This window comes from Symphalangus syndactylus, chromosome 8 (genome assembly GCF_028878055.3).
Source record: "Symphalangus syndactylus isolate Jambi chromosome 8, NHGRI_mSymSyn1-v2.1_pri, whole genome shotgun sequence".
Taxonomy (NCBI): domain Eukaryota; kingdom Metazoa; phylum Chordata; class Mammalia; order Primates; family Hylobatidae; genus Symphalangus; species Symphalangus syndactylus.
In genome coordinates this window covers 44,242,510-44,259,086 of record NC_072430.2, presented here as the reverse complement: position 1 = coordinate 44,259,086, position 16,577 = coordinate 44,242,510, and the positions used below count along the sequence as shown (strand labels likewise).

Sequence of the window (16,577 nt, the reverse complement as noted above, 5' to 3'; positions counted from 1 at the left end):
CCCTCCTCTACCAATTCCCACACACTACTGTGCCACTGAGGCTGCTTCCTCCTGCTCCTTAGCCTCCTAGCTTCACTGACACAGCTGAGGATGACAACCCCAGGCCCCTCGGCAGACCAGCTGATGCATGTATCAGGAGCAAGGCCTGATGGGGGCAAGGAGGCATAATTGTAGTTGTCTTCCTAGGTTTCTGTGTCCATCTCCCCAGTGTCCCAAGAGCCAGACAGTCCTGACATCCAGGCCCAGTGCACGAGTGTAGATATAGGGGAGCTCCTGCCACCACCCCATGCTTGGCCTACTCAGCAGGGGTGGGCTTTGGCTAAGGCCTCCCTGTGTGGTCTGCCTTGGGCCTCCAGCCAGTGACGAAGACCTTGACCCCCATGGTCTCCTGGGCTGGACTTCTGATACCACCACCCTGTGTGAATCTCCCAGGGTGGCGGTGGAATGAGCTCTACCTTCAAGAATCAAAGAGCCCAGTCAGAGAGGTTGCTGGCAGCTCTGCATCCCCAGGGCGGTGGTGACAAGAACACAGCGAGGTTTATTTTTAAACCTTTGTAAGTCCCACACTGGTCACGTGTGTAGCACCCTCGCCTCTCCAGGTCATTCTTTGGTAATGAGTAGCAGTCAACTCCCAACCAAGGAAAGGGCCTCTCGGGGTCTTTGGGGACAGAGAGGAAGGGGCAGCAGGTGAGGAATAAGACCTGGCAGCAGCCTGGGGTGCAGGGGAAATGGGGCAGCCCCTGCGGCCTGGCTTGGAAAAGTGGCCGTGGGGACTTGATGGTGGAAAGGCCTGGGATACTCTCACACACACACTCACACTGTGCATACACACACTCCATGCACACACTCATCAGGGACTTCACAGTGGATAGGCCTGTACCCTAGGCCTGCAACACACACACTCAGAAAACACACCCACTTCCCAATCAACACCACCTGCCAAGCTACCACCTCTGCCACCTCCTCAGCTTCTCTCTCTCCAAAACAAATTCCACTTCCTCCCTCCCCACCCCACCCCTGCAGCGCTGACAGCCAGCAGCCCTCCTCCCCTCGCCCTCATTACTCAGAGTTGACCCCAAGAGGGATCTGTAGGTGCTGGCAGTCACCCCGGGCACTGACAGGCCTCCTGCCTGCCCGCACTGCCGAGGGTGGTCACCTTCAGCTGCCCTCCCCCTCCACACCCCTCTGTGAAGCCAGGGACAGCTTGACATGCAGCCCGCAGCCCTGTCACAGCAGCCTCTGAGCAGGTGAAAGCAAGTCAAGCAGAATGACGAGGCAACAGCAGACTGGGGAAGGGGCTCTGGGAAACTAAAAATACCTCCAGGGGGAAGGGGAGGAGTCGAGCAGAACTGGATGTACGAGGGCTTCTGGGGGAGCTGCCAGCAGGAAAGGGAGGGTGCTGTGGGAGCCAGGTTTTCATCTCCTGCAGCAGGGCTGACCGGCAGAGTGACTCTGTGCCACATTCCCTTTGCCTCAGTTTCCTCAATTGCAAAATGGGGATCGTGTCTATAGGGCACTTCAGGGGACATGCAAGGGACTATTCCTGAGGCAGTAGCACTCTTAGGGTGTCTTAGAAGATCTCAGGTTTGGAAACTCAGAATCCTACTTGTCCTGCTCAAATGTCACCTCCTCAGAGAAGCCCTCCCTGACCAACTTAGATCCACTCACACCCTCTCCATCGTTTTCTTTCCCCTCCCGTTTCATCATGGCACTGAGCGCTGTCTGGCATTAGATTATACCTGTGTTGGTTTACAAGTTGATTTTGTCTCCCCTACATGGAGAGACAAACATGGTGGAGACCATGTTTATTTTGGCCACCACTATTCTCAGAACCTGGCACAGGGCCAGCCACATAAGAAGCACTTAATAAACATTTGCCAAATAGATGAATCAATCGGGCAGGCAGCGAGTCAGTCATCTCTGGTTCTTCTCCTCCTCTCTCTGTATCCAAATGCTATTGTTTCTTCCTCCAAAGGCCATCTAGGCTCTGCATTTCCTCTCCATTGCACACCCTAATCCAGGAGCTCATCGACTGACCCCTGAGCTGTTCAAAGAACCCACTAAGGGGGATCTACCTCCACATTGCCCCCCAGTCCACCCTAACGGGGAATCTACCTCTACATTGCCCCCCAGTCCACCCTAACGAGGGATCTACCTCCACACTGCCCCCCTAATCCAACCCACAGGACTTTCAGACCATTAGACAAAGGGATGAAAGACAGGAGCCCATGGTCATAGGTTCATGCATTCACACGTTCATTCATTCATTGCCATCTACAACCCACTTACACAGCCAGTGGCAACCCAGTGCTGATCCCCTCGGGTTCACCCCATGATCGTGCTCTCCTCTGCCCATGCACATCTGATCCAGGCTTTGCCCTTGCTAACCTCCACTCCTCCAAGAATCTTCCTCTTGCCACACTAAGGAGTGAAAAGAGCATCTGCTTAAAGTCAAATAGACACAGGTTGAAACACCAGCTATGTGTCTTGGGCAAGTTCCTTCTCTAAGCTTTAGTTTTCTCAACTGTAAAATGAGCACACCAACACCTATATAGCAGAGCTGTTGAGAGAGTTTGAGCTGGGAGTGTGTGAAACCACAGGGGACAGCACTAAGTCCACAGGAAGCACTCAACACATCATTTCCCTCCTCCTTGCCTAGGCTGATCTCTCTCCTCTGAACTCCTGTTGCCTTTGGTTAGTGCACAGTCAGGTGCCTGCTGTTTCTAATGGTATCATGAGTATTAGCATCTTCTTCCCAGTTTGATTCTAAGGTCCTTGAGGGCAAAAATGACATCCTGTACTTTATTATGACCCCCTAACACTTAGCGCATAGCGTGCAAAGCTCTTTTGCATATAGTAGCTCAGTTAATTCCTACAATGCCCCTATGAGTTAGACCAAGTAGTGTTATGATTCCTATCTGGCCCTTGATGAAGCAGGTTCTCACCTGTCCACAGTCCCAGGGCCAGCAGAAGGAGCAGGACCTAGGTCTCCAGGCTCTGTTATAGAAAGCTTTGAAGGTGACCAGCCAAAGGAAGCCAATCCTCCTTCCCCAAGAACTGCCCACCCTACTTCACTCCTCCCTACCCGCATTCCCACACTGCTGGGCCATGGCAGCCATGAGTGTACCACACGGCCCTGTCCCACTGGCCACAGTTGATTGTTTGGCTCGGGAGTAGTCACCTGATCCAAGCTGGGCCAATCAGATCCTACCTCCAAGGGGTTTAGAATTAGAAAACAGTGACCCTCGTTAGTATGGGCCACTTGAACTGAGGGCCCATACATTCAGGAGCCTTATGGGGCCATGTACACACGGAAGCAGGAAGAATGACGGAGGGAGAAGTAGAGGCCAGAAACTACCTGGGTTCCTTACTGTTTCCCAATGCTAAGTCCCTGCCACGTTCCTGCTCTTCCTGTGGTTTGGATCTTCAAAGGTTGCTCAAATTTGGGGCAGTGGCCTGGCAGTTTTTCAAATCCTTCCCATTTTTATTGAAGCTGAAAGACCCTTGACTAGGACAGACTCAGTCCCAAGCACAGAGCTAAATCTTCTATATCAGTTGTTCTCAAACAGTGTGGCCCAGGAATCCTGGGGGATCCCTGAGTGTCCTTTCAGGGACTCTGCAGTGTCTGAACTATTTTCATAAGAGTCCTAAAATGTGATTTGCCTTTTTCACTCTCACACTCTCACAGGCATCCAATGGAGTCTTCCAGAGGCGACATGACATGTGATGATGCTGTCACTGCGTGTGTATTCTCTAGTTTAAAATTTGTTTTATTTTCCTTTTAAATATCTTTTATTGGGCCACCTCTTAAACCACAATAGGTTCAGAGAGACTCCCTTTTTAATTTCTAAAATGGCAAATATCATTAGTGATATGAATATCACTGGCTATAACCTGAATAACAGCCTTTGGGGGCTCTCAGTGTAAGGAATTCCTGAAATCAAAAAAATTGAGAACCACTGCTCTACACCCTTGCTTTTTTATTTTTTTATTTTATTTTTTTGTGAGATGGAGTCTCACTGTGTCGTGCAGGCTGGAGTGCAGTGGCTCAATCTCGGCTCACTACAACCTCCACCTCCTGGGTTCAAGAGATTCTCCTGCCTCAGCCCCCTGAGTAGCTGGGATTACAGGTGCATGCCAGCATGCCCGGCTAATTTTTCATATTTTCAGTAGAGACGGGGTTTCACCCTGTTAGCCAGGATGGTCTCAATCTCCTGACCTCGTGATCCACCCTCCTTGGCCTCCCAAAGTGCTGGGATTACAGGCGTGAGCCACCACGCCCGGCCTTTTTGTTTTTTTGAGATGGGGTCTCACTCTGTCACTAGGGCTGGAGTGCAGTAGCACAATCACAGCTCACTGAAGCCTTGACCACTCAGGCTCCAGTGATCCTCCCACCTCAGCCTCCCAAGTAGCTGTAACCACAGGTGCACACTGCTATGCCTGGCTAATTTTTTCAGAGATGAGTTCTCGACATGTTGCCCCCAGGCTGGTCTCAAACTCCTGAGCTCAAACCATCCTCCCACCTCGGCTTCCCAAAGTGCTGGGATTACAGTTGTGAGCCACCGCACCCGGCCTACACCCTTGCTATTTAAAGTGTGGTCCTGACACCAGCAGCTCCAGCATCACTTGGGAGCTTATTAACGAGGCAGGAGCTCAGCCCCCACCCCATGGACCTACTGCATCAGAATTTGTATTTTAACAAGATCCTCAGGTGCTCCATATGCACCTAAAGTTTGAAAGGCACCTGAACACCATAGTACATAAATAAATACTTCATGATTGATTGATAGTTGATTAATTGATAATACTCACATGGATGACTCACAAGAATCTCATGAATTTTAAAGAGCTTTGGCTTCCTGGGCTGAAGTTACCATAGGCACAATTATTAATTGTTGGGCTCCCCTCACCACTCAGAGAATACCCATTATCAAAGTTCCAAGAGTTATTCCCTTTGCTTGCACCCTCCTGATAATATCTAGGCAGTATGAAGCACTCAAAACTTACTGATGAAGAAACGGAGGCCCAGGGTACTTATACAATTTGGCCACCATCACAGAGGTTACATAATTCATCCAACGTGTAGTAAGTGGTAGAGCTGGAATTTGAACTTGCAGGGTCTAAGTTCAAATAAAGCAGAGCCTATTCTGTAATCCCTACCTTAGCCCTGGCCTCCTCAGTGAGCACACAAAGCACCTGGGGGCTTGTCAAAGTGCAGACTCTAATTCTCATTAATCTAGTGTGGAGTCTGGGCTTCTGCATTCCTAACGACCTCCCAGATGATATTAATGCCACCATCCAGAGACCACACACAGAGGTGTCAATACTTAGACTGCCTCTAGGTTCTGACAAGACAAATGGGCATAGTTGTTCTCCAGTGCCAGCAGCAGCTGGAATATACCACTTAAAGGGTGGGCAACGAGCTGGGCATGGTGGCTCATGCCTGTAATCCCAGCACTTTGGGAGACCCGGACAAGAGGATCGCTTGAGGCCAGGAGTTCCAGATCAGCCTGAGCAACAGAGTGAGGCCCCCATCTCTAAAACATAATAATTATAAAAATAAAGCGTGGGCAAAACAGCTGAACTGAGGCTGTGAGTGCAGCAGCTTCACACACCCCAGCACAGGAGGCTTGCTCACAGCCTTCTGGGTCCTTCCATGGCTCCACACACGGGTAACACGTCCACAATATCACTGTACAACATGGAGCCATTCAGCTGCTGCTTGGCCAGTATCTGGTGGGCCCAGAGCCAGTCTAGGCTCCATCCCGCCTCCTCACTGTGTTCAGGCCTCTCTCATCTCCCCTACAGCTGAAATATGACTTTTCTTTCTCTTTTCCATCATTCAGTCATTCATTCAACAAGCTAATCATTGGCTATATGCTGGGCCCTGGGCCAGGCATGAACTCAGAGGAGAAAGCACAGACCTGTGTTCAAACCTTAGCCTCTTCCTTACTAGGCTGAGTGACCTTGAACAAATTGCTTAACCCCCCTGGGAGCAATAGTACCAACTTAGGGAAATGAAAGAAGTTCGGACCAACAGAAATACAACGTGAGCCACACTCATCATTTTAAAATTTCCAGCAGCACATTTTTTTTAAAAAAAGAGATAGGTGCAATTAATTTTAATAATATATTTTATTTAACGATATATCCAAAATACAATAATCATTTAATCAATATAAAAATTAAGAATGAGATGTTCTGCATTCCTTTTTCATACTAAGTCTTCAAAATGTCGTGTGTATTTTACATTGACAGCACATTTCCATTAGGACGAGCCACGTTTTGAGGACTCAGTAGCCACACGTGGCCAGCAGCTGCCATAATGCACAATGCAGAAATAGAGATGGTAGTCTAAAGCACCTGGCACAAAGCCATCACTCTCTATGTGGTAGCTCTTGTTATACAGAGCCCATCACACTGCCTGGTTTACAGGAAGTACACAGTAAGTATACATGGTTGCAGTGACTGCTGATGTTTTCACAGACACCCAATTCATATCTACTGACTGCAAGCTCAATCTTCTAAATGTAGGTTGGGGAGAAGGTGTGAAGAGGACCATTTCCCACACTCGAATCAGTTTGGTTGGGGTGAGAGAAGGAAAGGAAGTGGGTCTGGACATACACAGCTCTTTGGGAGTTCACAAAAGGCCCAGGAAGTCCAAGCTCAAAAGTCTCCCTTAATAATGGAATTTGATTTTCTTTTTAATATTCTCCCCTCCATGAATGGGTCTAGGCCAGTTTATCAACGGCTGCAAAAATCATTAGGTAAAAACTTGATGAGGAACTATATAAGGGAGAGATCAGGCTGACAACACTCAAATCTACCGATCAATTAAAATACCACTCAAAGCAGAACTGGACAGGATATGCCCCTGACGTGATACAAGAAGAACCTATCACCATCTAGGGAGGATTCTTGCCTCCCCCCAAGAAATGTTTGTACACACGTACACAAACACACACACACACACACACACACCTTGAATCTAAGCAAGTTTCTAATCAAACTACCAGTTTTCAGGAAACACAGAGGATGGAGAAAGACATTAAATACTATCCTCCCACCACTTCTAGAATGTGAGAAGCTCCACAAGACAAACAACCCAAATTCTTCAACAAATTAATGGCATGGAGAAAAAAAAATGTGTGTGGTGGGGTGCAATACAGAAGAGAATACAGAAGAGGTATGCCGTGGAATCCAAGAGACTTCGGTTTCAAACAAACCAACTATAAAATGGCATTTTTTGACAAAGGGGGAAATGATAAGGGACTAGATAGTAGGTATTATAACTATTATATTATTGGGTATGATAATGATATTTGTTAAAGACACACACTGAGATATGTGCCAGTTAAATGATAAGATGTCTAGAACTTGTTTTCAAATACTCCAGAAAAAAAATCGAACAAACATAAATCAACAAAAAGTAGGAGAAAAGAAGAGATGAGCCAAGATAGCCAAAATCTTGCTAAGTGACGAGGCTGGTCCCAGCTGTACCAGAGGTGCACCATCAGAGAGCTGCCCACCTGGCCCCTGCACAGGCTGCACAGCCCCACACTGCGACAGGCTGGAGCATCTCAGCTCAGTGTGTGCGGCACTGGCCGATGTGCAGCAGCCGCCTGGGCACTTGCTTCTAATACAGTATAAAGCCCTGCCCCAGAGCTCCTAAAGCAGAATTTCTGAGTGGGGTCCTGGGAATCTGCATTCAATAAGCTCTCTCAGTGATACTAATGTCTGCTGAGGCATGAGAACCACGAGAGTGGAGAGCCCTGCCATGATTGTCGTTGGCTGCAAACCCACAGAACGCCCGGGACTAAGTGCTTATCCATGGGAGGGGTAAGAGTCCCGCCTAGAGACTGAAGGGGTGAGATCCTCAAGCCTGAGAGTCAATTCTCCAGGTGGACAGCAGCAGTTTACTTCTGGAGGTCCCCCTCCACCTGGTTATTGTCACATGCCCTTGCAGACCCCTGATGGCCACCACAGAAAGCCCCTGCGGGCGTGAACTCTAGATTCAACCTGAATGCCTGGAAGTGCCTGACCAGTCTCTTGTTTTTATTCCTTCCACCTCAGTTTCCCCTCTGCCCTTCCCCAGGCTCTGGCTTTTTCCTTGTCCCATCCCAGGACCCCTGGGATGGTCTCAAGCCTCCAGAGCTCATGTCAAACCCACTGGGAGCCACCAGCTGCAGCCCCGTGCTACCCCAGCAAACTTCTACTCTGCCTAGTGAAGCATACCCCAAAAGCAGGTATCCTGACTCTGTCATTCTGGTGCAGCACCAGGGACAAGGCAGGAAACATCCAGCCTTCTTTAGTAACCAAGCAGTGGTGACAACAGGCACATTCTCCTCATATTCCACCCTTCAGCCCTCCCCAGACCTCACCACCCACTCAGGGCACCCCCTCTGCCTCCTCTCCTCCCTCTTGCCAGCTCTAAACTCTTCCAGGCTATGACCTGGGATCACAGCTGTTCTGGAGTTTTCTTCTTTGAGCGTTCTCCATGTAAGACCATGGCCACAATCTCCATCTAGCTGCAGTGGAGATCAATTGCTGGCCGGGCATCCCAGCCTCCCGCACCTCTTTCCTCGCTCATTCATCCCCAACTTACCCGTCCTCTAGTCCTGTTCTTTCGCTTGGGAATATCCTCTTCCAAATCCTCTTCTTCATTCCCTTCTTCTACATTTTCATCATTTTCCAAAACCCTCTGAAATGAAAACAAAATAGAAAAGGTGAGAAACGAAATGCACAGGAAAAAACCATCAGAGGGTAATTTTAAGGGTGTTCTGATTTGTTGTTATTTTTTAAAAAAGTGAAGACGCTGCCTTTGCTTGGGCAGTTGGGCCTCTGAAATGCTGCCTGGAGTTTGAACTGTTGGCACTACCGAGGCTCTCCTAAGCCCCTGGGCCCCTTCCAGACAAGTCCTCCCAGAACACTGACCGTTTTCCATTCTTTTTGCCCAGGAAGAGTTTTCTAACAAGAGACTATGTTGGTAGAGGCCCTTTTCTATGCGGGGCCAAAATGTTTTATCAAAACTTACTTTTATAAATGTAATGTTTCTTTTCGTTCCCAAAGGGCCACCTCAGAAATATGAAAATGTTTCTCCTTTCCCTGCCATTCTGGAACCCTGCCCTGTCTGATGAAAACAAGTAACTTCCTGTTCATCTGACCAGATTTAACACGAATGTGCTGTTCATAATAAGCCACTGCTTTTTTTTCTTTTTTTTAAGAAAAATAGACTTTCATTTAGTACCGGACTTGTCATGGAGCTTAAAGATCATGAATTTGAAATTATCTCTCTCCAGCAGCCCACCAGTCACATTGCAACATAGAATCCAATTTCCATTTTGCAGGTGAATACGCTGAGGTTGAAAACAGTTTTGAGTGCTCCAGATCATCCAGTGAAGCCATGACCAAAGCAAGGTCAGGTTCATCGGCTCAGGGTTCCCCATTTACTTCTCAGCACGGTGGCTGAGAATTCCAAGATGTAATCTGGCATACTCTCCATGTAGGGGCCTAAGCACATCACTCCCTTTAGAGGAGGGAAGGAGGTAGGATGTGTTCCTCTGGGTTTAAGGGAGGGATAAAAGACTGCGGCAGAGGAACCAGCCCCACAATGGGAGTAGGAAAAGAGGGAAGGGGCATGGAGCTCACTGGGCTCCATGTCAGGGGGCCCAGATGGTTGTTTTTGTTTTTGTTTTTGTTTTTTTTCTGAGACAGGGACTCACTCTATTGCCCAGACTGGAATGCAATGGCACAATCACAGCTCAATGCAGCCTCAACCTCCCAGGCCCAAGCGATCCTCCCACCTCAGCCTCCCAAGTAGCTGGGACTGCAGGCACATGCCACCATGCCTGGCTAATTTATTTTTTGTAGAGATGGGGGTCTCACTATGTTGCCCAGGCTGATCTCGAACACCTGGTCTCAAGTGATCCTCCCACCCCAGCCTCCCAAAGTGCTAGGATTACAGGCATACCATGCAGATGAGCTACCACACCTGGCCACCTGGGGGGTTCTTTATGGGCTCACTGTGTGATCTAGGGCAAGTCATCATCTTTTCATGCCTCAGTTTCCCCAATTATACAATAGGAATTCATTCATTCCATCTACGAACATTTATCTAGTGCTGACCACAGGGCAGGCTCCATGCTAGGCAAGCTGCAAAATGGCTACAGTCCCAGCCCCAAATGGACTTTCCAGTCTAGGGAAGGGAGGACAGATTTAAACGATGTGATATGTCACCATATAATTACAACTCTTCTCAAAACAGTGGTAGGCAAGTTCAAAGTGCTATGAGAGGGTGTTAGGAGGGAGTTTTCCCTAACCCGAGGGCCAGGGGAGGCCTACATGAGTACATGAGCTGAGAAGTTGAGATGTGGAGGATGAGCAAAGACTGGCCTTGTGAATGAAGACAGAGGGGAGGGAGGGAAAAGGTTCTAGGCAGAGGAAACAGCATAAGCAAACTCCCTGAGGCAGGGAGAGGAACACAACTTGTCCAGGGAACAGAAAGGCCAGTGTGACCAGTGCTTAGTGGCTCAAGGAGAGATGGCATAAGATGGAGCTAGTAAGGGGAACAAGTACCATATTACACAGGGTAACCCCATCTCCTCTTCCTTGTGGTGATGGATCAAAGATCACAAACATGTTGAGAAGGCTGAGACAGCGGCACACACTGCACCGTCGTCTGATAACCATCGCTGCTTAAGCCGCCTCCTGGATGACATCTCTGGCCTGTCCTCAAAGCAGGGAGCCCAGGGGTGAGCCACCAGGGAGTGATCTTCCACCACTGACCCCTGGCTAGAATGTTCTGCTCTAAATCACAGGGATCAGGACACTTCTAGTCACTCAATCCATCCAAAGAACTCAAAACAGGTCTAGTAAATTCTTCTTTGACTTCTCTGCTAGGTTTATCTGGGAATCCACCATCTGACAGCACTTAACAGGTCTCTGGGCCAGCCTTAACCATCTAACAGAGAAAAAGCATTGTCTGCTGGACATGACCTCTGGCCCATAACTAGGAAACGTCAGCCCCCATTCACAGTATAAGTCTCTTGAGTTCCTGACCTGTAGGTGGGAACACTAGCAAAAGCCGACCGAGACAGTGACAGGTCAAATGCTCTGCAGCCTTTGGGGCAAAGACATAGTATAAATATAAGGTCTGGTTATGACTGTTGTTGCTGTTTGTAGAACCATCTTGCAAACTTTCCAGGTCTTGAAGTCACTTAATCATGGTAAGTTCCAAGTGCCTCGAATTTAAAGGTCATTGCCTCTGGCATCTCAGTACAACTCCGACTCTCATTTTTCATTATAAGGGTATTTATTACCCGCAATATGGACTCTGGGTTGGAAGGTGAAAGACTGGTAGAGGCAGCTGAGCTAGTCCCCAGAGTGTCACATGGCCTCCATGTCTGGGAGTAAACTGACTTCTCTTCTCCCAGAGGCTCCATCCTCCCTCTGCCCATCAGCTTCCCTGTGACTCTAAAGCCTCTGTCTATGCCCCAGGCCTCAGATGTGATGGCAGCAGACCCAGTGTATCTGCATTTCCTGCGATGCAGCCCTGACACCAGAAGCCTCTCGACATAATGCAGGAGGAGCCAGGAGTTTCTAACAAACAAAGCTTGTTTCAGAGCTCAGGAAGCGGAGGGGGAGTCCTGTATCAGGAGTCGCGGACGGGGGTGGGGTGTCCAACTACAAAGTCAGCTGACCCCCCTGTAACAGACATGCATTCCTTGTCCAAGGACATTATCTGGAAAATAAACACATTTTAAAATAACTTTTCTCCCTGTTACTCTAAACAGTCTTTATGGTGATAACAGCGGTTTGTGGTTGTGTTTAAAAAAAAAAAATCCTTTTTAAAGACCACATTATCTCTGGCCTAGAATACTGCAAAAATCTCCTGATTTCCCTCCTTCCATTGCTGGCCCCGCATCCAGTCTCCTCTCCATGCTGCAGCAACAGGATCTTTATGAAATACAAATTCACGGCCCTGATCAAAATCTTCCAAATGGCTTCCTTCTTTATATCACATGGAACCAAAAGCCACTTCCCTGTCCTGTGGGAACTGGGTGATCTGGTCTCGGCCCACCTGTCGAACTCCTGGGCTCTTTTCTCCCTGGCACAATACTCCAGCCACACAGGTCTTCTGTTCTCTCAAAAAAACCAGCTCTGACCTGTCTTGGGGCCATCACACCCACTGCTCCTCTGCCCAGAAAGCTCTTCCCCAGGACCATCACTTTCCTGACTCTTCTCATCCCATAGGGTTGAGGTTAAATCCCTCAACTCAACCAGGTGCAGTGGCTCACGCCTGTAATCCCAGCACTCTGGGAGGCCAAGGCAGGCGGGATCACAAGGTTAGGAGTTCGAGACCAGCCTGGCCAATATTGTGAAACCCCGTCTCTACTAAAAACACCAAAAATAGTTGGGCGTGGTGGTGGGCACCTGTAATCCCAGCTACTCAGGAGGCTGAGGCAGGAGAATCGTTTGAACCTGGGAGGTGGAAGTTGCAGTCAGCCGAGATCGCACCATTGCACTCCAGCCTGAGTGACAAGGCGAGACTCTGTCTCAAAAAAAAAAAAAAAAAAAATCCATCATCTTCCTCAGGAACTCTACTCTGATACTGAATCTTCATACTGTTTGTTCTCATGGATTTTATCCTAAAATGCAATTATTTTATTTGTATTCCTTGTTTCCTGCCTGTGTGTCACATTAAAATATGAGTGGAGAGGACAGGTCTCTCTTGGTCTCTGTGTCCCTAGCACCCAGCACAGTGCCTGCACAGAGGAAGCCCTCATGAAACTTTGATCAAATGAATGAATGAATGAAAAAGCATAATCCATTCGCTACATGTGTATTTTAATAATGCAAAGTCAATAAAAATACATAAACTCATTTGACTTATGGTCCTGGCTTTGTCTTCTAGCACAGTAGACAGCAGACCCATGCACTGCACTCAGCAGACCTTCAGTTTACATCGGAGATGATGGTGACGTGATGACGACAATACAGCACCAGCCCAGTGCTGCATAAGAAGAACTCAAGCCCACCACCAGCTTTAAAGGGAAAGGGACCCACATCCCCAGAGCATCAAGGCTCTGGGCAGTGGCTCTGCCCCATTCATTGATTCTGTCAAATTACATGAACTGAGCAAAAAAAATACTCTAGCAAGTAACACAGAGATGACAGACCTTGACTTCAAAAACTGAAAGTCACATACACACACACAAGGAAGAAAGCAGTAGGTGGCTTGAACACCAAAGGCAAGAAGAGATCCCTCTGGCTGGAGGAAAGATCAAGAAAGGCTTGATGGGGAAGGTGGCACTGGGGCTGAGTCTAAAAGATGAGTGGGATTTGTACACATGGAGATGGAAGAAAAGGCATGCCAGATAAAGGGCACAGCAGGACCAATGGCATGGAGGGAAGAAGGCTGAAGAACAGAGGGGGAAAGGAGTATTGGAAAATAAGCCTGAAAACTAGGTTAGGAATGGAGAGGACAGGCCCAGGAAGGTCATGCTCATCCTTTTCGATTTATTTAGTGGGAAACAACAGTTTTTTAGCAGAGTTTTGCTCTAGAACAAAAGGTCAGCTAGCAAAGTAGGACACGTCAGAGAGGAGAAGAACTGGGGAGAGGGCGATTCCTGGAATCTGTTCCCTCAGGCATCCATTCAACAAATATTTATGGTGCACCTGGTAAGCACCAAGCACTGTTTGGGTGCTTGCGAGATATTAGTGAGCAAAACTGGCAACGGATCCTGCCCTCGAGGAGTTTACATTCTACTGGAAGAAAACAGACAATAAACAATAACATAATAAGTAGGTAAATTAGAAAGTACATTAGATGTTGATAAGAGTGATGGAAAAGAACAGGAAAAGCAGAGTGGAATCAGGAGGCAGGGGCAGGCAGGGCAAGGGTGTGGGATGAAGTACGGCACGGTCAGGGACATCATTGACAGAAGAGGAAGGCCGGGCACCGTGGCTCATGCCTGTAATCCCAGCACTTTGGGAGGCCGAAGTGGGTGGAACACCTGCAGTCAGGAGTTCAAGACCAGCCTGGACAACATGGTGAATCCCCGTCTCTACTAAAAATACAAAAATCAGCCAGACGTGGTGGTGCATACCTGTAATCCCAGCTACTCAAGAGGCTGAGGCAGGAGAATCGCTTGAACCCAGGAGGCAGAGCAGTGAGCTGAGACTGCACCACTTCACTCCAGCCTGGGTGACAGAGCGAGACTCTGTCTCAAAAATAAATAAATAATAAAAAATAAAAATTAAAAAATGAAGAAGGTGAGGGTGAGAGGCAAGTGGACATCTGGGGAAATGGCCAGGGCAAAGGCCTGAGGGCTGGGACAGGCCTGGCGTGTTCTGGGAGGAACAGAAGGAGATCGTTGTGCCTGGAGTGGAGCGGGTGAGGAAAAGAGGAAGCGTGGAGTCAGAGAGGGGTGAGAAGGCCCTGAATTTCACTCTCCGATAGCAGGGGCGGTAGCGGGTTCTGAGCACAGGAATGATAGGAATAGACTTAAATTTTAAAAAGCTCCCTCTCCTGTGGTGTATCTAGACAACAGAATATTATTCAGCATTAAAAAGAAATGAGCTATCTGGCCATGAAAAACATGAAGGAACCAGGCGACATACTGTGAGTCCAAGTATATGACATCCTGGAAGAGGCAAAACTATGGAGATGGGGAAACGGCCAGTGGTTGCCAGGCATTAGGATGGAGGGAGGGACTAACAGGTGGAGCTCAGAGGATTTTTAGGGCAGTGAAACTTCTGTATGATACCGTAAGAGTGGACAGATGCCATTACACACTTGTTCAAACCCATAGAATGCGCAACGCCAAGAGTGAGCCGTCACGCAGACTTTGCACGTTGGGTGATAATGATGAGTCAGTGCAGCTCATCTGTTATAGCAAATGCACCACTCTAGTGGAGGATGCTGATCATGGGGGAGGCTACACCAGGGGTATATGGGAAATCTCTGTACCGTCCTCTTCATTTTGCTGTGAACCTAAAACTGCTGTTAAAAAATAATTTTTTTGTAAAGACTGCCTCTCAAGCATTATCAGGGAGACCACTGAGAAGGCAACCGCAGTTCACACAAAAGATGAGAGCAGCTTGGTCCAGGGTAGCAGTGGTGGGTGCGGGGAGAGGGGGTGCGGGAGAACTGGGCTTATGTCGAAGGCACAGTCGACAGGGCTCCTGATGAGCAGTTTGTCAGGTGTGAGAGACAAGCAGGAGTCAAAGATGACCCCAAGATCCCTTAGACAAATAAAGGTGACAGTTAATGAGGATCTTCACTAGGGCTGCAGCTCGTGGAAAGGAGAGGAGGGAACAAACACAAGCCATGTTGTGGCAACTCAGTGGAAAAGATTTGACAATTCATCTTAACACGGGAATGGCAGAGAAGAAAGCCAAATTCTGTGATTCATTCAATGCTTTTACCGAGACTCAACTCTACCCAGCTTGGGAAAGGCCCCCCCGGGGACACTGGTGAGCGTGACCGCATCGGCCCTGGCTGGACGGGACTTACCAAGCCAACCAGCAATGTATTATTCCATTATTATTAAATTAATTATAGTTTTAAATTAATATATACATTAATAATTTATTGAATATTAAATATGCACAATAGGTAGAGCATAAAATATAAACATTTAATATGTAATATAAATTTAATAGAAATAAGATTTAATTTTAATAATTTAATAGTTAACTACCAATGCTATTATTTCATAATAGGATTAATTCATATTACAATACTCAATGCAAACATTGTATTAGACAATGAGGATTCCAGACAAATAACAAATAAGAGATGGTAGGTGTGAAGTCAGGTGCAGTGACTCATGCCTGTAATCCCAGCACTTTGGGAGGCTGAGGCAGGTGATCGCTTGAGGTCAGGAGCTCGAGACCAGCTTGGCCAATATGATGAAACCCCATCTCTACTAAAAATACAAAAAACAGCCAGATGGTGGCACATGCCTGTAATCCCAGCTACTCAGGAGGCTGAGACACAAGAATCACTTGAACCTGGGAGGCAGAGTTTGCAATGAGCCAAGATCGAGATCACGGCACTGCACTCCAGCCTGGGAAACAGAGCAAGACTCTGTCCCCAAAAAAAAAAAAAAAAAAAAGAAAAAGAAACAGAAATGGTAGGTGTGCACCATTATAATCCTATTCAGTGAGAGCTTTAGAAGTGGCATGGATAGAGGGTAGCGGACCCGTGGGGACAGAGCAGCCATCCGCCTGAAGGGCGAGGACTGCATGGGCTTGAGGGATGGCTGGGCACTGCTGGGAAAGGGAATGTGCAGTCGTGGGGACCGGTGAGGCTGGGTGTGAGGGTCGGGGGTGGGCGAGCCGGACTCACGTGGCCCTAGCTGGAGCAGACGCTCCCACATTTCAAGCCTAGACGATGGACTCTTGGTTCCATGGGGACAAGGACTCAGACTGTTTTGTCCACCCTGTGTCCCTGGGACCCCACACAGTCCCTGTGTTCACTAGGCTCAACAAATTCACTTTGAATAGACAGACAGAAGAGAGGGAAGGGAACCGAGGTGAAGGCAATAATGACTCCTTCGGAAGATAGGTTA

At 48.1% G+C, this 16,577-nt stretch overlaps 1 protein-coding gene across 3 annotated transcripts in view; it reads right to left on the bottom strand.

Annotated features, from left to right (window-relative positions):
- Positions 1 to 16,577, bottom strand: part of DPF3 (double PHD fingers 3) — a 282,519-nt gene that overhangs the window by 99,153 nt on the left and 166,789 nt on the right. For all 3 annotated transcript variants that reach the window (XR_010122063.1, XM_055288909.2, XM_063644313.1), the window contains exon 5: positions 8,606 to 8,701. Coding sequence is in view for 2 of the 3 variants with exons in the window: in XM_055288909.2 (XP_055144884.1) it covers positions 8,606 to 8,701 (96 nt within the window). In the remaining variant the exon portion in view is untranslated. The remainder of the gene's footprint in view (positions 1 to 8,605; positions 8,702 to 16,577) is intronic.